The sequence below is a fragment of the Acartia tonsa genome, chromosome 14, assembly GCF_053477335.1.
Source record: "Acartia tonsa isolate MP-2025a chromosome 14, ASM5347733v1, whole genome shotgun sequence".
Classification (NCBI taxonomy): Eukaryota; Metazoa; Arthropoda; class Copepoda; order Calanoida; family Acartiidae; genus Acartia; species Acartia tonsa.
In genome coordinates, this window is record NC_137273.1 from 39694323 (window position 1) to 39719775 (window position 25453).

The window sequence follows — 25453 nt, forward strand, 5'->3', positions numbered from 1 at the left end:
TATCATAAACAAATTCTGTATGCTCTGACAAATATGTCCATGTAAAGAACAGTGGAACAAATGTTAAGGAACAAATTCTGACCAACCATAATGAATTATTTAATTAGAAATAAAAATTTGCACTAAGCTATTTGAGTTAAAATTGTCATAGCCAATACAACCCAAAATTAATTTCATTGACATACCAAAGAATAAAGTAGCCAAGCTAAAAACATACATTAAATCATAAACAAACTTTGTAATGCAGATTATTATATTTAAAAAAAGAATATTATTATATTACAAAGAACAATTAATTCACAAAATTTAGAGAAATTAATTGTGGCATTAGGCAATCACAAATTCCTTTTCAGTCCAAGTCACAAAATAAAATTATTTTTATTTAAAAACCAAATCTCTAATTTATCATCAACATAATTAAAGAGAAAAAAAAACAGTGGTGGTTGTTGTTAGAAAATGTAGTTGTTATTGTGGAAGTTGCAGTGAAGGTTGATGTTGGAGAAATAGTTGTTACCAGGGTTTCAGGGGTTTCTAGAATAGTAAGGAACAATTTATTTAATACTTTACCCCACCAATTATCTAAGTCTTATTGAAGCTATGACCTAAAATGAAATGTGATTGAAGTTTTAAATAAATACACAACAAACCAGACTCTCTAAAGAATTGTGAAAGGTTTATTTAAAAAAATTTAAGATTAAGTAAATAATTTTGATTGTGGGCCATGGGGGAGAAAAGCACCCACAATTTTTAATCCTTTGAAAAGTATTAATGTAATTTGTAATCATTAATAAGAAATTTTTGCAATGGAGATTTTTACTTCTTATGGAGTAAATGTATTCTTGTTTGTTGTTTATATTTATTCATGTTTTTACCTTTTTGTTACTAGGTGCTTTCTCTCACAGTGCTTAGCAAGCACAATAAATCCCTACTTCCTTATTTTAAAATCAAATTTTAAATATGAAACAAGGAAATTTGTGTGCAAATAGGAGCAGTTTCCATCCCCAGCTGGGCTACCCTATATTTAAAATAAACTGACCAAAAAAATAAAACACATTTCAATTTCAATTTAATTCAAAATAATGTAGGTTGAAGGTTTAGTGAAATTAGTGGCTATGCCCCTGGAGGCCTCTGAAGGCACTGTAAAAGTTTTTTTTATTTTAAATATCTAATTTTAAAAATTATTTGTTTATGTTAAGATGAGCTGTTTTGTAATTATTGGCACTGCTGATTCAGAAATATTTAAATTTTATACTTTGGCAATTTGAGAATGGTGGTATCTTCCGCCAAAATAGTTATAAACCTTCCCAACCTTCTAAGAATAGTACTCTGTATTCTTTAGATTCAAAATAAATGGACATTATTGAGAAACTTCCCTTTAAAGAAGAACTGAATCAGTTCAGTGGTTGGCAAGATCCTTGAGTACAGACATAAAGACAAACAACAATCATCCTTATTATAGTATTACTTTATTATAATGATTGTCTGCTTATATGTAAATTGGTCAGCTAAGATTTTACAACAAATGGGTTTTTGACCCTATCTAGTTTCTTTTTATGATTTTAGAAATTTATTTCTATAATGTAAATTATTTATTCTTTTTTTACCTTGCAATAAGAAGAATCCATGTTACCACTACAACCCAAATCAGTGGTTGGCACATAGGCTAAACAAAAATTACTAATTGTTCAAATTTCAAAACACAAGTTAAAGAAAGCCTGCAAGAAATACTCTGCTTTTAATGCTAAACAACTGCCACAAGTAGAACCAATGCTATAAATTTAAAGCCTTCAGCTTCAATAACAAAAAAAGTTATGAAAATTTTGAAAGTTTTTCATTGCTCATGATATTAATTTAGATATTAGACTAGGTTGGCTTGAAAATAAAATTATAAGCTTATTTTTGGCAGAAACTTAGGTTACCAGTAACCAATTAAAATTTTACAGAAAAAAACACCCAAAAAATATGTCAAAAGAATTTGGTTTAATATCGTATTTGTAATAAAATAAAATTAGTGCTTTGCTGTAATTCGTTCTTAAAAAGACATTGAGCAGACGCAGCCTTTTGATTGACTGGAAATACTTATAGCTGGAATTCTTACACAATACAGTACTCTCAGTCAACTAAAATTAAAATTAATTTTTAAAATGATTTGACTATGAAAATGGATATTCTTATCGTAAAATATGATTAGTTACGAGCAACCTTACTTCTTGCCAAAAATAAGCTAATATTTTTGTTTCTTGGCTATTATTTAATTTCTAAATTTCAGTCATGAGCAATGGAAAACTTTCAAAAAACATGTTGTAACTTTTTGATTTTTGAAACAAATAGCTAGTCAGTGCCCAGTGAATCAAAACTTTGAACATTGGGAGCTTGTCACAAATGGGTGAAAAAAATGAAAAAGTTAGGACACGTTCTTTTTCATAAACCCAAAATGTCATTTTAAAATGGAAAACATTTTTTTGAAGAGTTTTGAAGAAATATTTGACACAGACAAAAAATCAATAAAATCACTCTTGCCAACTTATAATTACTAAATTTAAAAAGTCATGAAGTCACAGCCCTCTATCCTACCTACAAAAAAATGGGATTGAAAAAACTAAAGAGGGGGGGGGGGGCTCTTAGAGCCCCTTCCCCTCTGATCTGTAAGGGATAACACAAGCTACAAAATTTGAATTTAAAAAAGGGTGCATTTTGTGTACCCACTTGAATTTTGAGGGAAGTATTATAAATGTCTTGGAGTGGTTCTAGGATTTTTTCTGGCCTTCCTTTCTCTCCTCTAGATTCTAATGGCTCAGCCTCTAGTTATTTTTAATTCAATTGTTGAGCTTTGCTTTCATGTTTGTTAACATTGACTACTAAGATGAAAAAGTATTATATAATCTAAATAGGATATGAAATGTTACCTTCTCCTTCTTCACACCAATTCTCCGCTAATGATATTTATAATTAGGTATGCAATATTTAAATTTATTGTTTTAAATAATTTTTTCAAAATTAAAATGACACATTTAAATCTACTCAAAAAACTCTATGAAATAGTAGTACAATGTGACTCTAACTAAAAGAATGACTTTTCCATACATTCATAGAATTGCAGATTAGATAAAAAGGATTAACCAAGCATTACCAATAATAATTAAAATAATGTTCTTTATATTGTTGCTGTGCTACTAATGTATAAAGATGCAACTAAATGATATATATTATTTTTTTAATCTAATATTGAAGGGATGTTATAAGATTTGTACAAATTGAAAAAGATTAAATTCAGAAATAATAGCTTACTTATTCTGACTTCACCAGCATAGCAATACCAATAACCATGACAATTACCTAAATATGGATAAAAGGATCTTAGAACTTAAATATAAAATAAACTTTTCTCCTTATTTTGCATAATTCTAGTAAATTAAGTAATAAGGTTTTTTTTGTTTCTCTTTTAAAACCTTTGAAGGAAATAATAGACTTCTCTATTTATGGTAAGCTATACAAGTTCTGAGAAGGTTTTAGGCAAATCTATGTATATTTATATTTCAGTCTATCAAAAAATTATAAAGCTTTTCTTTAAAGCCAATCCTGAGATCTTAAGCTTAATAAACAAAAAAGCCTACTTTATATTATAGGGTGATGTCTAAAAAGAAAACAATAGCATTTAAAATTGAACTAATGAAACAAATTAAACTCACATGAAAGGGGAAAGAAGTCTGAATACCCATTCTGAAACTCAGTGCAGTTTCTATTTGTTGGTAAATCACAATTTTCATCTAAACACATAAAAATGTAATTTTTAATAAATTTATTTACACTCCTTAATTATAATCAATTAAAGTACCCCTTTTGTAAACCCTGAACCAACATAATAGGCAAATCTGAATTTCCAAAATAGCGGCTTTATTATTCATTTATACAATAAATATGAAATGTAGATGCCTCCTTTGGTTACAACATTCCACTGTTATTTTTTGTTAATCAGCACCAATGAAGCACAAGATCTTAAAAAAAGCATATGTGGGAAATACTGGTGAACCAAAATAATATGCAAATACCAAACAAATCAATGAAATTTTTTTTGTGGCACTTTTCTCCTCTTTTAAAGATTGATTCTGATAATTTAACAATCTTATAAGGGTTCAATGCATTAATTATTATAAAATACAGTATAAGGTAAAAATTAATGATTTTTCTAAATAAGAAATATTTGAAAAAATTAAATTTGATCCCTATCACTTTATGACAGCTGCTGACCTCCAGTCTAATGGATGTAGCTTAATACATGCTAAAGATAAAAGTTATGTATACAAAAATATTTTTTTTATGTGTTAAAAAATTCATTTTAAATTCTTAATTTTGAGGATGATGACCTTTCAGATGCTCCTGTTAGTGGTGATGGTGAGTCAAATATTATCTAAATACATGGTCATTACAACAACTTATCTATTAACCCATGCACCATTTTTTGTAGTCATAGCAGCCTCCCGACAAGAAATATAATCATCTTCTAAAAACTACAGTAATTACCTAATGAATTGGAGTAAATAAAATTGCAATTCTTTTCTTTTTTAAAATACTGCTTGGCTGGAGGCTGCTATGACTACAAAAATTGGATCATAGTTCGATATATAAGTTGTCATCATGGTCATGCACTTTGATAACATTTGCTCATCATCACCACCAGTAGGAGCACCTTAAAGGTCATCCTCCTTAAAATTAAGATTTTAAAATGGATTTTTTTAACACAGCTAAAAACATTTTTGTATACTTTTGATGGTAATTTTTATCTTTAACATGTATTTAGGTTCATCCATTAGACTGGGGGTCAGCAGCTGTCCTCTAAAGGGATATGGATAAAATTTATATTTTTCAAATATTTCTTATTTAGAAAAATCATTAATTTCTACCTTATATTATATTTCATAATAATTAAAGCATAAATCCCTTTCCAAATTATTAATTTATCAGAATCAAACTTTAAAAGAGAAGAAAAGTGCCAAAAAATCTTTTTTCATTTATTTGTTTTGGATTTGCATATTATTTTGGTTTACCAGTATTTCCCCCAAATGCTGTTTTTGAGATCTTGTGCTTCATTGGAGCTGATTATTAAAAAAAAACATGTTGTAACCAAAGGAGTCGTCTACATTTCATATTTATTGTAAAATCAACCTAAATGAATAATAAAGCTGCTATTTTGAATATTTAGATTTGCCTTTTATGTTGGTTTTGGGTTTAGATTAAAGGAAGCCTGCAAGAAATACCACGCTTTAACTGCTGAAAGACTGCCACAAGTAGACCAAATACCCCAAATTTGAAGCCTTCAGCTTCTATAACAAAAAAGTTCTAGGCATTTTAATATGACATTTTATGTACAATGAAAATTTTGAAAGAATTGCAATGCTCATGTTGAAAACTTTGAAATTAAACTACGTGGCCTAGAAACAAAATTATAAGCTTATTTTTGTCATAAATTTAGGTTTCCAGTAACTAATTATATTTTTACAATAAAAATACCTATTTTATAGTCAAAATCATTAAAAAAAATTAAGTTTTTCTTGCGTTGTACCGAATGTACTGTAGCCAATCAGAAGGCTGAATCAGCTTAACAACCAATCACAGCTAAGCTTGTATTAGTTTACCCCTTGTTTCCGCTATGATTTTTGTTTAAAAATGCAATTTAAATCGAATTTTTTTCATAGATTTTGACTATGAAATGTGGTGTTTTTATTTGAAAAATGTAATTGGTTACAGGCAATCTAAGTTTCTGACAAAGATAAGGTTATAATTTTGTGTCTAGGCGACGTAATTTAATATTGTTTTTTCTTTTATGAGCATTGGAAATCTTTCAAAAATTCCATTGTACATAAAATACTATTTTGAAATGCCTAGAACTTTTTTGTTATTGAAGCTTAAGGCTTTAAATTTGGGGTATTGGGTCTTCTTGTGGCAGTCTTTCAGCAGTTAAAGCGTGTTATTTCTTGCAGGCTTCCTTTAAGTAGAAAAGTTTTCAAAATGCTACCTTGTAAAATCAAATTAAGATTTGTTCAGGCTACAAAAGTTCAAATAAGAAAATATGTTTATATAACTTTCGCGTCAAATGTCCCCACCTTCCCTGGTGAAAGTAAATGTTTTACCTGTGTCACATATATTCATTGGAGCATCAGCTACATCCACACAAGTTCCCCCAAGCAACACATCTAATTATCAAAAATACTTTGTAATAAATATATTTAATGTTTCACTTGTAAATAACATTTAGGACATATAAAGTCTTAAAAATGATTTAATTTCTATTGTTGTCTTATGTTTGTATTTTTCAATAAAGAATTGGCTCAAATTTACTAAGATATGTTCAACTATAATTGACTAATACTTCAGTTCAAAATAATTCATTTCACACCAAATATAATAGAATGTATAGAACCAATCAATACTTTAAAAGTGTTTATATAAAAATATTGTTACCATTATCATAATGGCAGCTTCCAGTCTGAAGTTTTCCACCCTCACACCACCAGCCTTTCTGACAATCACCTTTAAATAAACATTATAAATTTTTTGATAGTTTAAATATCAGATCTTGAAAGAATATCCAAATGAGAAATTATTAAGGAGACAAAGAATGTAAATTAATCCCCTATGATTATGAATAAACCAACCAATCAAAATTGAATTAAAAGTTGTGGCCTCCCTCAAGTAATGCAAAAAATTATGTGTTATATTCAGGGTGTACAAGACAAAGACACTGTATTTTCCAGAGACAACCAGAAGGGTGATAAAGAATATATTCTAGAGGTTTTTATTCTCTTTAACACAAAAAAACAAACAGAGTAATATTTCATAAACTTAATCAATTTAAAAACTGTTTCCTTGGAATAGCTGAAATAAGCTTTACTGTAAAAAGACCATATTGGTCTGTAGATTGCAAAACATTTTTGTACATGCAGACAAACTAATATCAAGTCATCCTGTTTCTTTTCTTTTTGAATAAATTTAAGCCAATTAGTTTATAACTCTTACATGGCCATCTGTTGTAGATTGTATACACTCCATTGTCTTCAACATTTTTACAATCTTCATTTGTAGGCTCCTTACAGTATTCTGAACCTGAATTGTTAAAAATATATATTCATAGCTAAGGATTCAAAGACGTTAGATTTTAAATGTACTTGATTTTATTATCTTTCTTCAATGACCCCCCCCCCCCCCCCAACCCCAATATTGTTGTACAAAGCTCCTTGTTTATGTAAATTTACTTCTCCGATCCAATAAAAAAAACTGGTAAATCGATAATAGACATGGTCAAACTTAAAGTACTGTTTTATATAACACTAATTTCTTTATTGATTAATGAAATTATTTATTTGAAATTTATCATGAAATTATGCAGAATGATAATTATTATTCTGCAACACTAGACCTGGATAATCTTATTTGTTATTTTGATCTTTTTTTACAAATATGAAATAGTTTTCAGTTATGAGAAAATGCAATTAACACTAATTGAAAATAAAATTTTCTGAAAATCAATATTCCCTGAAAAAATCTTTAAAATTAGAGGAAGAAATATTCCATGATTTTCTTGGTAAAAAATGTACCAAAAGACAAAATTTATCAGCATCATGTCTTTATTACAGTTTATTGTTTTTACTTAATTCTAATTTACAATCACCTGTTGTTGTAGTCATTGTGGAAGTTGCAGTAGTGGTTGTTTTTGTGGAAGTCACAGTGGTAGTTGTCATTGGAGAAGTTGCAGTAGTGGTTGTTGTTGGAGAAGTAGTTGTTATTGTGGAAGTCAAAGTGGTTGTTGTCATAGAGGAAGTAGGGATCAAGGGTTTCTAGAAAAGAAAGAAACAATTGATTTAACCCATTAGTGACGAACCGGCTTTTAACGCCCGGTTCCAGAAAATGCCGAAAAAAAACCGGTTCTCAGTTTTAGGATTGCATCATTCTCAGTATGAATCCCCCCTCTACTACCCTGGTTTTCATTTCCCCCTGGAGCAGGCAGTTTTGCTTACTTCCATTTGCCGGTATAGCTCAACAAAATTTGAAAACCAAGAAAAACGAGGTGATTTTAAAATACCCCTCCTAACTTTTTTGTTTATGAAGTAAAGTTAGTGATTTTTTTTGTGAAATTTAAAGTTTATTGGAAACTACATTCATTTGTGAATTCGTTTTATTCAAATTTATATTTTATATGATTTTTTTATCATTTTTTTACGTTCTATATAGCTCTGGCTCGGCGCGAGTAAAGATACCCACTAGTTTTATTGCCCTGCTTGGCGCGAGTAAAGATACCCGTCCACATATAATATCAAAAGTTTAAAACTTCTCGGAAATGGGCTTTTTTAATCAAAAAGGGCGGTACCTATAGCCAAAATCTTAAATTGTTTTGTATGTTAGTTGTAGCTCTATCAATTACATGAGGTTATGTAGTTTTCAATTATGGATTGTATCGTAGTATTAGCTACTCTACAACTTACTTTGGACGTTCAAAAATTACATTTTTAATTTTTTGGGCCAAATAACCGGGTATTTAGGACAAAACGGGGCTTTAATGCTGGGGGAAAGCACCAAAAAACGCCAAAAGCGGTTACCTATGCCGAACGGTTTCTTTACTTGCGCCGAAACGGGTTTTCCTGCAACTTTCCTGTGCACGCTACTAGAGCAAAACAAAAAAATTGGAATTCCGTTTTTACCATAACAAAGCTTCCCTGAAATTTTCAGCTCGATCGGTTCATAAAAGTGGCGCTCGGCACTAATGGGTTAATACCTTACCCTACCAATAATCCAAGACTTATTGAAGCTTTAAACCCAAAATATGACATATAATTGAAAATAAAAATATATACAAAAAAATTACTATTTAATTTAAGGAAATTTAAAAGAAAGTATATTGGGTGCATGAGTGAGAATAGCACCACAATTTTTAAACCTTTGAACAGTAGTATGTGGGGGGAGGGTGGAATGAATTTGTCAACATTACTAAGAATATTTTGCAATGGAGATGGATAAATCCCTCCTTGGAAATGGTCCATCTTAGTTGTTTACATATTATGAAATGTATGTCTTCCTAATTGTTTGTGTATACATGTATAAGATTTTTGTATGTTTGTGTATATATTTATTATGCTTGTGTTACTAGGTGCTTTCCCTCAAAATGCTTAGCAAGCACAATAAATCCCTACTTCCTTTTTTTAAACAAGGATTTTTTTTACAATGCCTCTTGTTGCAGTACCCTTCCCCTGTTTCTGTGCAAGCCAGGAACTTTAGGGAAAATTAGCGACTATGCCCCTAGAGGCCTCAAATTTTTTTTTTATTTTAGATATCTAATTTGAGCAATAATTTGTCAATTTTAAGACCAACTGTTTTTTATTCATGTTTCTATGACACTAGTACCACCCTGCAGTAATATTTTAAAATCTTTCACATTTTTGACAATTTCTTTTGGGAGGGAGATGGGATCCTACTATAAAGTAGTTATAAACCTTCCCAGAGCTTGATCTTTAAATAATTTTAATGGTGATTTAGATCATGGTGCATGAAATCACCATTAAAATGATTTAAAGATCAAGCTCAGGACCTGTGAGAAGCTACCCTGAAAAAGAGAATTATATCAGTTCAGCAAGATCCTTCAGGTCAGACAGACAGGCAAACATAATATTTCTTTATTATAAGGATTGTCTGCTTCTCTATAAATTTGTTTTATAATAAAATAAATCAGTTTTTGACCTTATCTTGTTTCTTTTCATAATTTTTTCAATAGAAATTATCGATTCTTTTTTTTTTTGTATATTTTTGTATTTTTGATATTTTTTTACCTTGCAATAAGAAGAATCCATGTAATAATAACAGATAAAACCAGAGTTTGGCACATAGGCTATAATAGAAAGATAAAAATTACTAATGCTTTCAATTTAAAAGTATAAGTTTAGAGTATAAATTTTAATAAACATAAAAAAGTTTTTTTTCCAGTTAGGTGGTTGGAATTTTTCCAGTTCAGTCTATCATATTGGCCAAAAGATATTTTTTATAGAGAAGTGAAATGTCAAAGGTCAAATCATGAATTATAGTACTGCTTTTATAAACAAACTGTTTCAACTGTCTGAATCTGATTTATGTGTGTTGTATACAATCTTATCTAGAGAAATTAAATTGTATACACATATTATCATTAAAATCATTAATCTTTGTGCCAACAAATGACAAATTAGAGCAGCATTGTTTTACAGTAACACCCCACCCCTTCTTGTTTTTAAATAGATTGAAAAAAGTACTCATTTTTATTTAAGTATAAGGATTAAAATACCTGCCTTCCTTAAAATTAATCTTCATAATACTTCGGGGGAGGGGGTTGTGCTTACCAGGCACTTTTGAGGGAACTACCATCAAATGTTTCAATTTTATTAACCCTTAACAGTCGTAGGGGGGGGGGGGGCGTTGAACGCTAAAATTTATGTTTTGATATTTCTATTATAAAATTTACATAAAGATAAACATTTTCTGTAAAAAAAATTTTCTTCTAGCTTCAAAAATAACAAAATTACGCCCGTTTGAAATTTTTAAGCAAATAAAAGAGTGATGGAAGCGAAAATTGACTCTGACTTACTTAAGGTCGGAAATTTATTATCAAACTGGGGACTTGTACAAAAAAATTTAGCTCTCTAGCTCTAATAGGAACTGAGATAATAGTGGGGGGCGTTGAATGCTTAAATGTAAAGGAGGACCATATTATTTAAGCGGTTAGCAAGATTCTTGGCTACAGACCAAAAAAAGTTTACTATTTCTATAATATAGTGAAATATGCTTTGTTTTGATCATTGTGTAGGTCATTCTTAGACTACTATGTCTGTCTGACTACAGGATATAGAAATTGGGTATGATGGATGGATAAGGTTATTAAAATAAAGATTCTAAATTACAGAATATATACTGTGGTTAATTCTATTTCATTTCCTAAGCTTTGCTTTTATGATTGATTACATTCACAATAAATTTTTAGTTATAATGTATATAATCTAAATAGAATATAAAATGTTACCTCTTCCTTCAGAACAATAATTCTCATCTAATAATATTTTATAATTAGGTATGCAATGTTCAAATTTATTCTTTTAAAGCATTTAATGTAACAATTGTATAAGTTAAAATACTGAAGCTACTCCAAAACGTCTAAATAGAATAGTAGAATAACTTGACTAAAACTAAGAATGACTCTTCCATACATTTATACAATTGCAGATCAGATAACAATCTTTGGTCAAGCATTACCAAAAATAATTTAGATACATTATTTAATACTAGCAGCTACGCCCCTAGAGGCCTCTAGTGGCACTTTAAATGTTTTTTTTTATATTTAAAATATAACTCTCTTTCTAAAATCGAGAAATTAAAAAAAAAATTAATTTCTCTAGGGAGGATGGTGGTACCCTCCCCCAAAATAGTTTTAAACCTTCCCGGGAATCTACCCTGTTAAGGAGATTTTGATCGGTTCAGCGGTTAGCAAGATCCTTCGTTACAAACATACAAACACACAAACATCCTGTTACTTTATTATAAGGATTTATGTAATGTGCATGTTACTGGAAATTGTGAGAAATATATTATAATTTTTGATACTATTTTAATATTTACTTTACTCCTATTATAGACAGAATGAAAAATTGCAAGCACAACTTACACACACAACCACACACACATGCACTAACACACACACACACACGCACTAACACACACAGGCACTACCACACACACTTTAACATTAAAGTTTGTTGAATGCGTAAATTCATGTACACTTAAGCAGGGCAATAGTGCTTCTTTATTTGTTACATAAACTTATATGATTTAATATTTTTTATTAAACTTTTGTTCTTTGTGTTTTTTTCTTCATATTGTTGCTGTGATACTAATGTATAAAGATAATTAATATTATATAATTTATGTTACTAAAATAATAATTTGATTTGTTGAATCTAGCAGGTAAGTGATGTACAAAGTGAAAAGATTAGATTTAGAAATAATAACTTACTTGTTCCGACTTTACCATCATAACAATCCCAAACACCACGACAATTACCTAAATATAAAAAAATAGGTTGGTAGCACTGAAACATAGAATAAATTTTTCTCATAATTTTACATAATCCTATTAATACAGTTTTAAGGTTTTTTGTTTGTTTCTCTTTTAAAATCGTTGTCTGAACCAATAGAGTTATCCATTTTTGGTAAGCTATACAAGGTCCTTAAATGGTTTTTGTATCTCTGTATATTCATATTCATTCTTGGAATAATTTGAAGCACTTTTTTGACACTTGGATACAGAGAGCCCCTAGATTCTTGGTACACAGCCAATAGTTTGATATAGTCAAAAGTATTTTTAGTTATTTTACTTGAAAACTAATGAGGCTTCTCTTAAAAGCATAGATCATAAACAGACATTTATGCTATTCTTTGCTGGAAACAAATGCTGTACTACAGAAAAACATAAAATATAAGCTTTGCTCACATCCTTTAGGAAATATACATTTACACAACGAAAAATTTCTATACAGCACAAACAAAATAAAGAACATGTTAGGGATCTTTTGCTTTAGACAAAAATTATAGAGTAGCTTATTATCTAAAAAAGACAAATAATATTTTCTTTGTTTTATAAAAGTTGGTTAGCCCTTAGCCACTATAAAAATGTGTTGGAGGGAAATAATGCAACTTATTACTATACAAAGACATTAATAAAGCATTATTTTAGGACAATTCCTGAGATCTTAAGCTCTTTACAAACTGTATACTACTACTTTATATTATAAGATGCTGCCTAACAACAAGGAAAAAAATAACAGAAAGTTAAAGTTTAAACTAATGAAACTAAATAAACTCACATGGAAGGGGAAAACTATCAGAATGTCCATCTTGAAATGTTGTGCAGTTTCCATTGGTGGGTAATTCACAATTTTCATCTAAACACATGAATATATAATTTGACTGTATCTACTTCCTGAATCAAAAATAATACAAAACATAGAATGTATAATGATATCGCAATTCACTTTATAAATAAACAATGATGATAACATCTCTAAAAGCTAAGTACAAAAATCTAAAAATCTAACAATTTTGTATCCAATTTGTACCTAGCTGTCATTGGAATCATCATGCAAAATTAGAAATTAATAGGTTAATTCTAACACATCTATTTTAATAATTATATCATACAAAAAATGTTGTTAAAAGGTTAAAAATCAGTATGTTTTAAATGGAATTACAGACTTTCTGGTAGCAATTATAGTGTTGCTATGCTTTCTAATTCGTAACTAACTGTTATAGGAATCATTATCAAGTTTGAAATTGATAGGAAAGTTCTAACATGCCTGAAAAGTGCTAAAAGTTATGGATGGACCAACCCTAATTATAGAAAAGCTTTAAAGTTAATATTAATTTCATGATTAAATATTGAACTCTCATTTGATATGAAGCTGTTTGGATTCAGAATGAATGCTAGACATAAAATTATAAAAATTCTAAAACTGGTGATTTAGATGATAATTTATACCTATTTAAGAAAATTTCAAAACATTAAGTTCATAAAACAAGTATATCATTTAACAAGAATGAAAACACGCTATAAAATCAGACGGTAGACAAACTAACATTCATAATCTCAAACTAAACTGCCTATGAATTTGTAATATACCTTAAATACAGGATTCTATTTAAGGATAAACTTATGTTTTGATTATATTAATGCTTCACTTATAGCAATGACAAAGTTAAAAATTATCAGGTTTTAATTGGACACACAGACTTTTTAATAACAATTACAGAGTTACTACACTTTCTTTATCATAATCTTTAAAAGGAATCATCATGAAATCTAAAGAAAAATTCGAAAATGCCAAAATCAACAATAAGAGCTGCCCAATATAAACAGACAAATGGCTGGATAGACCCTAATAATAGAAAGGCTTTGTTTTAAAAAATGGTATATCACAAGATCAAACATCATTATCTTTAGATATATGTTTGGTTAAGATGGTATTGTGATAAATATGTGCAGTATTGAAATACTTTATTTCTAAAAAATAGTTTAAAAAACAAGGATGAAAACATTCATTAATGCAAAGCTCTGAAAAGCAAACAAACAAAAACTAACACTTGTAGAGTGTAAGAATTAAAAAAGTAGAAAATGTATAAATCTAAACAATATATCAAATGAATTAGTTGCAAAACTGTGTAAATGTGGGATATTGTTTAAGGACATACTTACATTTTTAGGACTAGATTAAAGAGATGTTTCACTTATAATAATGTAATCATATGAATAGGATAATATATACCTTAAAAAAAATTTCTAAATCTGTTAAAATGCATAATATTTTAAATGGACTTTCTGGTAGTGATTGTGGAGTAGCTAAGATTCCATACTTGTATGTAACTTTTATATCATGCAAAGTTTAAAATTGATAAGTCAATTCTAATATGGGAAAATCAACAAAAAGAGCTGGACAGACGGATGTAAAGACCAACTGTTTCTAATTATAGAAAAACTTTCCTTGAAAAAACATTTTAACAAAGGTTTGCCTACTAAAATTGAAAAAAACTTAATTTATCATTCGATTTTTCAACTCAGTCATTTTGCGTTACAAGGGTAACACTTGAGATAAAATCCAAATTAATTTAAGATCTTTTTTATTGAACTTTAAAATTGCAGCCTAATTTTATAGCGATTTTTTTAGTGTAATCTATTGTATGTACTGCCTAACAAACTTTTAGGAAGGAGGTAAAAATTTAGCATTTTAACAAGAAACACAGAATATAAGTAAAATTATGCATGTCAGAATAAAACAATTATATTGTTATAAATTTATAAGCCTTATTTACTTATTCACCGAATAATTACATTATTATATAGTTCATGCTGTGTCATATATATACCCAATGCAGGGTAACAATTCCATGTAAATTTATTCTAATACTTTTCAAAAAAATAAGTACAAAGTACAATCTAACATTTTATACACTACCCTCTTAGAATTGTATCTAACTTGATGCAAATTGATGTCAGATAAGAAAAAGAATATTAAATTCAGAGATCTCAAGGGATAAGACAGTAAATAATAGATATATGTAAACCCCTAGTGATAATCAAGTAAAGTACCCCTTTTTTAGATTAAAAGGAGTAGTAAAAAAGTTTTAAAAATGCTATATGGTACTAACCAATTAAGATTTATTAAGGCTACAAAAGTTCTAATAAGAAAATACGTTTATTTAACTTTAGAGCCTAATGTCTCATCTTTCCCTGGTGAAAGTAAATGTTTTACCTGTCTTGCAGATGTCTACTGGCGCATCAGCAACATTCACACACTTTCCATATAGCCTCACATCTAATTAAGAAAAAAGTAGTTAATGTTTCAATTGTAAATAATAACTAGGACATATAAAGTTTTTAAAATGATTTTATTTCTACTATTGTCTAATGTATTTTTTAATGAAGATTTGGCCTAAATGTACTAAAATATAAACAAACTTATAGAAATAATTCAGACAAAAAGCACATTGTTTATCACTATTAAAATTCTTTCAAAATATAGATGATCAGACATGCTTTAATTGTAACAAATGTGTAGCGAGACTTTGACATTTGTATAAGTGAAAGATATTGCATTTCAATAAGATACTTATTTTCTTAAAGCAAAGCTTTCCTTTTTTATATTAATTAAGTATGTCTCTCAGGACTATAAGAGTATAGTTCTTATTTTATTGATTGTTTTAGGTCTTTTTTTGAGGAAAGTATAACTTCTCATTTTTTGAAAATAATATATTTTTTAAACAATTCAAAGTAAAATATAATAAAACTTAAACAATTTTTTTTGAATTATCAGTTGAAAAATTCATCAAACATGCAATTTAACCCATTAGTGATGAACCGGGTATTAAAACCCAGTTCCGAAAAATGGAAAAAAAAATGGTTTCCAGTCTTCAAATTTCATCATCCTTTTGTGAGCCTCCCCTTTACTCCCTTCTTTATCTATTGTCCCCGGAGAGAAGTCTCAGATATGGATCTAAGAAATGGATAATATGGATAAAATGCTTTAGAAAAACGTTAATAACTTTTTTGTTTTTATAGTTAAGTTGCTGATTTTTTGTGTGAAATCTAATGTTTATTGAGAAGTACATCTATTTGTGAATTCGTTTTATTCAAATTATTATTTTTTATATGATTTTTTTATCATTTTTTTACGCCCTATTAGGACCCGGTTCGGCATAGCCATAAATAACCGACAGTTTTAAACCCGGCTCGGTTTTGGTTTTATTACCCGGTTTTAACTTTTCAACCATTAAATATTTTTTTATGATTTATTATTCTTGAGCCATCCTAATCAGTATACCCTAGTAATCTAAATGTGTCCTCCAATAGTTTTATGCTCGTTTTCTGATATGTATCATCCAATTTTTATATGTTCTTTTTTTGTGTATGTCAGGTTTTAAAACTTCGACAAACGGGCTTTTTTACCCGGTTACAGCGGCCAAAACTGGCCGAAAAACTAAATTTGAAATAAATCGCTTTGTATATTACTTGTAGCCCTATAGATTACATGAGGTTGTGTAGTTTTCAATTACGGATCCTATCAAAGTTCTAAAAAGTGTTCATCTCACTTTGGGCGTTAAAAAATTACTTTTATCATTTTTTTGTCGAAATAATCGGGTATTTAGGAAAAAGCGTCTTTTAATGCCGGCAGAAAACCACCCAAAACGGGTTTAAATACCTGTTGTGCATTTATGGCCATGCCGAACCGGGTTTTTCTGTGCACGCCACTAGAGAAAAACAAAAAAATTGGAATTCCGTTTTGACCATTATAAAGCTTCCCTGAAATTTTCAGCTCGATCGGCCCATAAAAGTGGCGCTCAACACTAATGGGTTAAGTGATGAAAATTTAATGAAATCATTTTTTGAATGTTTAGCATTACCAATTTTCTACATTTAAAACAAAATGTTAACAAACTTTAAAAACATTCTAATATATAACTTTAAAAATCAGTAACATTTTATAAAATGATGTTTTAAAAAATAAATCATTAAAAGGTATTAAAATGCATTTTAAGTTACTTAAAATTAAAACGAGAACATATTTTTACACTTTATTCTTTGCAATAGAGATTAATTGTTATTTGATGAAAATGAAACATTTAATAAACTAATTTAATCTTTTTGTGACCATATTTAAACTTTTTAAATTTTTACACTAAGGTGTTTTTTAATAAAAATCTTTGTTAATTTCTCTTTTGTGACAAAAAAAGAAAGGGGTCTTTTTACTATTTCTAGGTTATATATTGTAATTTAACCCATTAGTGCCGAATGGGGCATTAAAATCCGGTTCCGAAAAATAGAAAAAAAAACGGTTTCGGGCTTCATAATTGCATCATTCTCAGTATGAATCCCCCCTCTACTACCCTGGCTTTCGTTTCCCCCTGGAGCAGGCAGTTTAGCTTACTTCCGTTTGCCGGTATAGCTCAACAAAATTCGAAAATCATGAAAATTCAAAATACCCCTTCTAACTTTTTTGTTTTTATAGTAAAGTCGCTGTTTTTTTTCGTGAAATCTAATGTTTATTGACAAGTACATCTATTTGTGAATTCGTTTTATTCCAATTATTATTTTTTATATGTTTTTTTATCGTTTTTTTACGCCCTATCATGACCCGGTTCTGCTTGGCCATAAATACCCGACAGTTTTAAAACCCGGCTCGTCATTAGTAAGGGTTTGAGCCACCCTAATAACCCTAGTAATCTCTATAGGTGTCACCCAATAGTTTTATGCTCGTTTTCTGATATGTAACATCCAAATTTTATATGTTCTTTTTTTGTAGTGTGTGTCTTTTAAAACTTTGAGCAACGGGTTTTTTTACCCGAAAACGGTGGCATCTATAGCCGAAACACTAAATTTGAAATAAATCGCTTCGTATTATACTTGTAGCTCTATAGATTACATGAGGTTGTGTAGTTTTCAATTTCGGATCGTATCAAAGTTCTAAAAAGTGTTCATCTCACTTTTGGCGTTCAAAAATTACATTTTTCAATTTTTGGTCGAAATAACCGGGTTTTTACAACAAAAACCGGGTTTTAACGCCGGCGGAAACCGCCCAAAACAGGTAATAATGCCTGGTTGGTATTTATGGCCGAGCCAAACAGGGTTTTTTTTGCAACTTTCCTGTGCACGTTACTAGAGCAAAACAAAAAAATTTGAATTCGGTTTTGACCATTATAAAGCTTCCCTGAAACTTTCAGCTCGATCGGCCCATAAAAGTGGCGCTCGGCACTAATGGGTTAAACTATATAATATGAAATAAATTTTAATTATCTTTCTTTAGAGACATCAAACACATTAAGATGTTACATATATGCAAAAATAAAATTTTTTTAAATGAATCTTTAAATTTCCTTACATGACATTACATCACATCATATTCTTCAAATCATATGTTCTGGAAAAGTAGCTACAACTTGGAGGGTTGTGCTATTTTTAAAAAATATTAAATAAACTTGAACAGTAAAAATATTAGCATAACCTTTGTTAATTCAAATGCTTTATAATATGATTTTTTAATGCGAGGTAAAAAAACAACATTTTAAAGAAATTCTTTAAATATAAAACCCAACGTGTATTGGCAGTACAAAAATCTTAATGCTTGCAGACATATGTTTATCAACATTAGCAGAAAACTATTTCCACAAGAAAAATTATTCAGGTTTCTACTTTATTATTTAAAATATTTTTTCTGATAAAATGTTTGACATATATCGTATAATCATTTACCAAAAAATTATTTTGATAGTTTAGATTTCAGAGAATATAGATCCCTTTGAAAAACTAAGACGACATTTTAAAAAAAAAATATAAAAAAAAAATTTAGTATAAAAACTATTTTCATCGATTTTTCTGAAGTTATTATCTTATTTTATGTGTTTTTTATTATCATTTACTTATATCAAAAGTGCCAAACATTGTACCCCAACTTATTCATTTAATAAAAAACAAACCGTGTTATACAGAACTGTTTATGCAATATTTAAATGAATAGGACTATACAAACAGGCTGAGAGTTACTAAATATTAGATGTTTCACACAGTAAATGCTCTATAAGGGGTTAAAAAGTAAACATTTCCCAATAGTTCTAGTTGTAGATAAAGTCTAGCTATAACCAACAAGCAAATTAATTATTTAACCCTATTTCACCATACTTGCTTAAAACCTGTTTTTTTCAAAGATACAATTTTTAGCATAAAAACAGTCCCACTTTGGTAAATAATCTATTATTACATGGATGTTGCTCCAAATGTTCTTGCACTTTTAGAAAAATTTACTGCTAGCTGGATAAAATAACGAAACCCACCATCCACATCCTTGACCTTATCCCCTCCCCTGCTACTGGATGAATGAAACGATTAATAAATGAGTACCATATTAGAAGAGAGGAAGGGGCCATTTAACTTTTTTTTATACTAGTCTTATTTTATAATAACGTTTTTTTATTCGTTGGTAAAACAACTTTAGTGATGTTACTGAATTTTGATTGATTGGTTCATAAAGTTGAATGTCCAAACGTTTCAACCACTAATTGTAATACACAGAGGTTATTTTGTGTAACATCATTGGGGAAATACAAAAATTTATTTATTTATTTGTCATTGTCTTATATCCCTTTAGATCCCTGCAAATTAGCAACCTAAATTGACAACACATTTTCCCCTGTCAATATATCCACCTTTGCTATATCCAGTGTAATATGGTGAATTACGTGTAAATATTTTATTGGTTCAATGTTAGATATAATCTAGATACATAATCTATAAATCAGCTAACAGGAAAACAGTTGAGTAATAATCAGGCAATATTGATGGTTAGAAAATGTACAGATAAAGCTTTGGATAAAGCATTTTCTTTAGCTTTGTTAAAAGTAAAAAATATGAGAAAAGAAATATAATAAGTCAGATATGCATAATTTAATTTCTAATGATGGAATATTTTTCAGGAAATTATATAGCCAAAACAATATAATTTGTATTAATGGAACAAATCCTATATATGTATAAATAAACAGAGAGGTTTTGTCTGCTTAGAAATTTATTGTTAAGATTGACGGAATAAGAGGCCAGATTGACCATCTAGATCTACTATATCTATCAAATTATAATCTAAAACTTGTATTTGTACTCTCAATTAGGACTGTACAATAGGAAAAAATAAATAAGAGTATAACTTTAACTTTATTCATATAACAATTGCTTTCTGTTCGGATTTTAAATTAAAGCATAGCAATTGGAGCCCATTGGAAAATTAAACATCTATCCTGTAAGCTATATATAGCAACATTTGAGGCAAAAATAGGTCAAGAAAACTTTACAGGTCAAAAATAAAGGAGCACAAAAGCGGGCGGAAATCTTTTAGTTGGAGGTCAGAATTTTCAAAGGGATAGATCTTGATTCTGTTTATATATATAGTATGCTTAAAATGTAAAGAAATTCTTATGGACAGTCCTTTTCATTCTTTTTTTTGAGACTTACAATTTATATTTGATGATGCACACAATGCCGCGATTACATATATTTTATCTATGGTGAAATACAAATTTTGCCCCTCAACGACAGCTGAAAAAGGCAATATAAAGGTTGCGTTATTTTGCCCCCCAAATCAATTTTGGAATTAATTTCCTTGTTGGTTATACCTTATTCCTGAGATAAAGTATATAAAAATAATTAAAAATAGGATTAGATGTAAGCCTATCAAGAAGATTTGCAGCCTTTATGTATAAAGATTCTACTAATAAATAACAATATTATATTTAACAAATATACAAAAGTTTCACTTATTTAAGAATTGAAATATAATTATGTAAATATCATATTATTAGGAAATACTCTCTACCCTCCCCATCTCTCTATCTAAGTTGCTAGGTATAAAATAGTACATTTTATCACATCTCTCTATCTATCTATTACATAAGCAATAAATTATGTCTTGATTATAAGAATAAATGGGGGACTGCCATTTACACATCCAGCAAATTTACAGTGGATGTGTTTTCGCCAGTGCAATGGATGTATTTATGACAAACTAAATTTTTACTGTATAAATGACAGTAAAATCGATTCTCATGTCATAAATACATCCAATACTGGCAAAAACACATCCAATATTTTTATACATATGTCAAAAATACATCTGACACTGGCATTTACACATCCATACGTTTTCAATTATATGTCATAAATACATCCAGCACTGGCATTTATACATCCATAGAAATTTAATTTAAAATAATAAGAAAACAACTTTTATATTATTTGAGTTATAATATATTTGTCAGGTTAAAATAAAAAGCATTGTAAAGATTTAAATTATAATAAATATGTCAGGATGTCTTTTTTTATAAGGACATGTTCTTAATGATATCTTTTTTAGTAATTAGGGAATGGATGTATTAAGGCTCATTTAAAAAGCACATCATTTTGAATCTAATCAAAATAAGCAGGAATATAGGATAAACTCAATTTAAGCAACAGCTATATAGGTCTGATTATTTAAAAGCATAATGTACATTCAATGAATATTAATCCTTGTGTTTAAAATACACTGCAGAGTTATATTTTAATATTTTATATATTCTTCTAAACATAATAAAAATTATATGTTTTATCCCTTTCTTAAACCTTACCCTACCTAAATCTCACAACCCTATTTTAGAATTTTTCTAGAAAATTTACAAGGCTTAGTCATCTCTACAACATTTTAATTAAGATTTATTTTTCAAATGTTTGTATTTTATTTATTGAAACAATGAAATCTGTTATTTTATCTTTAGTTATTTAACTGAATTGTAATTTAATGAAACTAAGAACTTCTAATGTAGTAAAGCATTTAAATCTTAAAATGCTTTAAGCTAGACCTAATCAAGAACAATACTTCAATATAGCTCCAAGTTGTTCATCTTGTTGTTATAAATGTATTGATGTTTTGTAGGGAGCATCTTAAGAAAAAGGGAAGTATGTAAATAGGGGGAAAGTATCAAAAATAGTGCAAAAATTAAAAACCTATACATACTGTACAAAATCTAATTAATTGTATATAAATGAATACTCTTATAAATAAATCTAGATGTATATTTGCCAGTGTTGGATGTACTTATGACATATAATTGAAAACGTATGGATGTGTAAATGCCAGTGTCAGATATATTTTTGACATATGAATTAAAATATTATATGTATTTTTGCCTGTGTTGGATGTATTTATGGCATGAGAAAAAGGAAGAAAACATTTTGCCAAAAATACATCAACTGTAAATTTGCTGGATGTGTAAGTGCTATAGCCCCGAATAAATGAATAATCAAGACAGCTACCTGACCCAAATGGCAGAGACACTTTCATCTGCTAGCAATGTTTTTTTTTTTTGTAGGGACTCAGCTGTGTTTATATTTCCCAAGCTATCAACTGATTTAAGAGACCAAATACAAATTCGGGACAGGGTACATGTCCTAAGGGGAGAGTTACATATAGCTTCTGTCCCCTCTGTTCTTTTACTTTAATGAATAATCTATTAGTCATTAATTAACTATTACTTCTACTTACTATTGCTGCCAGATTTTTATAGATATTAATTTAAGTGAAAATAAAAAAGTTTACATGAGAACTTTCCAGTTGAGAAGTCAAGTACCCCTTCCCCCCCCCCCCCCCCAGAAAGAAAGTTACCTTACTCCCCCTCCCCTGCCATATCCTGATTTAGAAACCCTTATTATAGATTTAGACTCCCTATTTTAATCTATTACAGTAGAAGGAGGAAAGGATATAGTATATTATATAGTATCGTTTTTTAAGACAAAAATATTATCAAAAAATCATCTAACTAAAGTTACCCTCTGACACAATTTATCCCAAGTTAAATGCTATCAAATGGTGTTTTAGGGGAACCTTAACCACCCTTATTTGTTTTTAATTTAAAAAATTGGGGGACATTTTTTATTTTAGGGGGTAAGGGTGTCCCATTTCAAAACCACTGCAGTAACATTAAGTTTATTAAGATTAGAACTAAATCAGATTAGCAGTTACCAAGATCTTGAACTTAAGACAAACCAACAGATGTTCAATCAGACATCATTCTACTTTGTAATACATATAAATATTAACAAAAACATATTTCTACAAAAAAATATGTTTAAATAAAATATTGTTACATGTTACATCATAATTGCAGCTGTCAGTCTGAAGTTTTCCAGCATTCTACTTAGTTTTTATAGATAGATATTAACAAAAACACATTTCTACTTAAAACTTGTTTAAATAAAGTATTGTTACATGTTTCTGTTCCATCACTCAATGGTGTGCAGATGTCAGTCTGAAGTTTCCCATCCTCACACCACCAGACTTTCTGACAATCACCTTTAAATAAAAATTATAAATTATTCAATTGTTCAAATATTAAATAAGGACCCTGACAAAATTTTTGTAATTATTAAGGGATCTTGAGTGATAGGACAACGATTTTAAAATTGATCCAATACAATTATAAATAAACCAACCAATCAAAATTTAATTAAAAGTACCCAAGATTGTTTGAGCCAATGATTAAGATCGAGTTTTTACAAAACTTTGTGGAACAGTTTTAATAATCCAATGTCCCCTCACTGGAAGTGAGTAGTAGAATACTGTTAGCTTGATAAATGGTCAGCCATGGCTGCTATTTTAAATTCCATAAAATTGCTTTAGTAAACAATTACAATTAAAAATAACATGTCAGTAATATGCTATTTTACCATTTTAATTGAATTCATTGAGTTGCATGTTAACAGAGTTTTAAGTTTGACATTTTTAAACATTTTGGGGAAATGTCACCCTTATTATTTATAATTTTCTTTTTAAAATTAAAATGAAAAGTGAATGCCCAACCCCCCCCCCCTTTAATCTTCCCTCATGTGCTCATTGAAGCCTCTAGTGATGTGCCTCTAGTAATGCATAAAATAATGTGTTATATACTGGGTGTACAACACAAAGACACTGCATTTTTCAGAGACAACCAGAAGGAAGACTATGAATAAACTTATTTAGATTTTTATTTTTATGAATATAAACAATTTTTAAGTTTCATAATGTTTCATAATCAAAAGTGTTTCATTGATCCAAAGAAGATATACTGTAAGTCATATTAGTCTGTAGTTTAAAAACTATTTTTACACACAAAGACATACAGTCACACAGAAAAACCAATATCAAGACATCCTGTCTCTTTTACATAATAATATGTATGTTTGAATAAATCTCAGTAAATTATAGTAGTTTATAACTTTTATAGTCAATTTATATCTCTTACATGGCCATCTGTTGTAGATGATATAAACTTGATCCTCAACGCCAACACAGTTAGAATCTGATGGTTCTTGGCAATACTCTGAACCTGAATTGTAAAAATTATAATTATATCTAAAGGTTCAAAGAGTTTATATTCTAAAGAATATAATTGTATCTGTGCTTTATTTTAATATCCTTCTGCTAGGACTTCCAATTAAGAAATGGGGATTGCTACTCTTGCCCCATAAGTCAGGTATTTTTTTTTACTTAAATATGAGGGGTTTAAATGCCACCCCTAATATTGTTTTTCAAGCCCCTTGTTTATGTAAAATTACTTCTCCTATCCAATGGAAAATAAAAAAAAGCTGGTAAATTAATTTAAGAAATGGTCAAACTAAAAGTAGATACTTTTTCATATTACACTAATTTAATTATTGATCAATCAAATTATTCATTTAAAATTTACTCTCTGAGCTTTATGATGTTTTTTTTTATTTGAAATTTATCATATTATGGAATTATGCTGACTGAAAATTATTATTCTGCAACACAAACACTAGACCTAGATAATCTTATTTTCTATTCTGATATCTTTTTTGCAAATATAAAATAGTTTCCAATTATGACAATGGAATAAACACTAATTGAAAATAATATTTTATAAAACATTCCCTGAAAAAATCTTTATAAATTATAGAAAGAAACATTTCATAAAACATGAAAAATTTTATCAGATTTTTTTCATGACTTAAATATATCCAAAAAAAATATTTAGAAGTTGGTAGTAGAGGTGTTGCCCTTCCCCTCCCTAGCCCAACCAACCCCCTTGGTCTATTAAAGGTTAAGACTTTTACCTGTTGCCAAAGCAAAAAACATGAAAAGTATATAAGCATTAGCTATCTTGTATGGCTAAATATTACCAACTAATTGTTTTTATCTCTTGTGTGTGCTGTTATTAGTATCATTATTTTATAACTTATCAAGGATGATAAATTATGTTAATACACTTATATAAATACTAATAATCTGTTAAAGTAAAGTTTAACAGATATAAATCTATCTCAACCATAATATTTAAAATTAGTAACTACTGTTGCTTCATAATAAAATATACTTCAAAA

General features: G+C 28.8%; 1 protein-coding gene across 1 annotated transcript; it reads right to left on the bottom strand.

Moving 5' to 3' along the window:
* Positions 1-235: 235 nt before the first annotated feature.
* LOC145305818 (uncharacterized) lies at positions 236-25292 on the bottom strand. The gene is made up of 17 exons (XM_080147642.1): positions 25187-25292; positions 24355-24438; positions 23343-23426; positions 15312-15374; positions 12873-12950; positions 12023-12070; positions 11036-11062; positions 9816-9874; positions 7667-7832; positions 7015-7101; positions 6460-6528; positions 6129-6191; positions 3690-3767; positions 3289-3336; positions 2907-2933; positions 1605-1663; positions 236-531 (listed from the first exon to the last, which is right to left on the bottom strand). Exons 1-17 carry the CDS (start codon positions 25206-25208, stop codon positions 511-513), a joined length of 1083 nt encoding a protein of 360 aa, XP_080003768.1. The 5' UTR covers positions 25209-25292; the 3' UTR covers positions 236-510.
* Between the last annotated feature and the right edge of the window lie 161 nt (positions 25293-25453).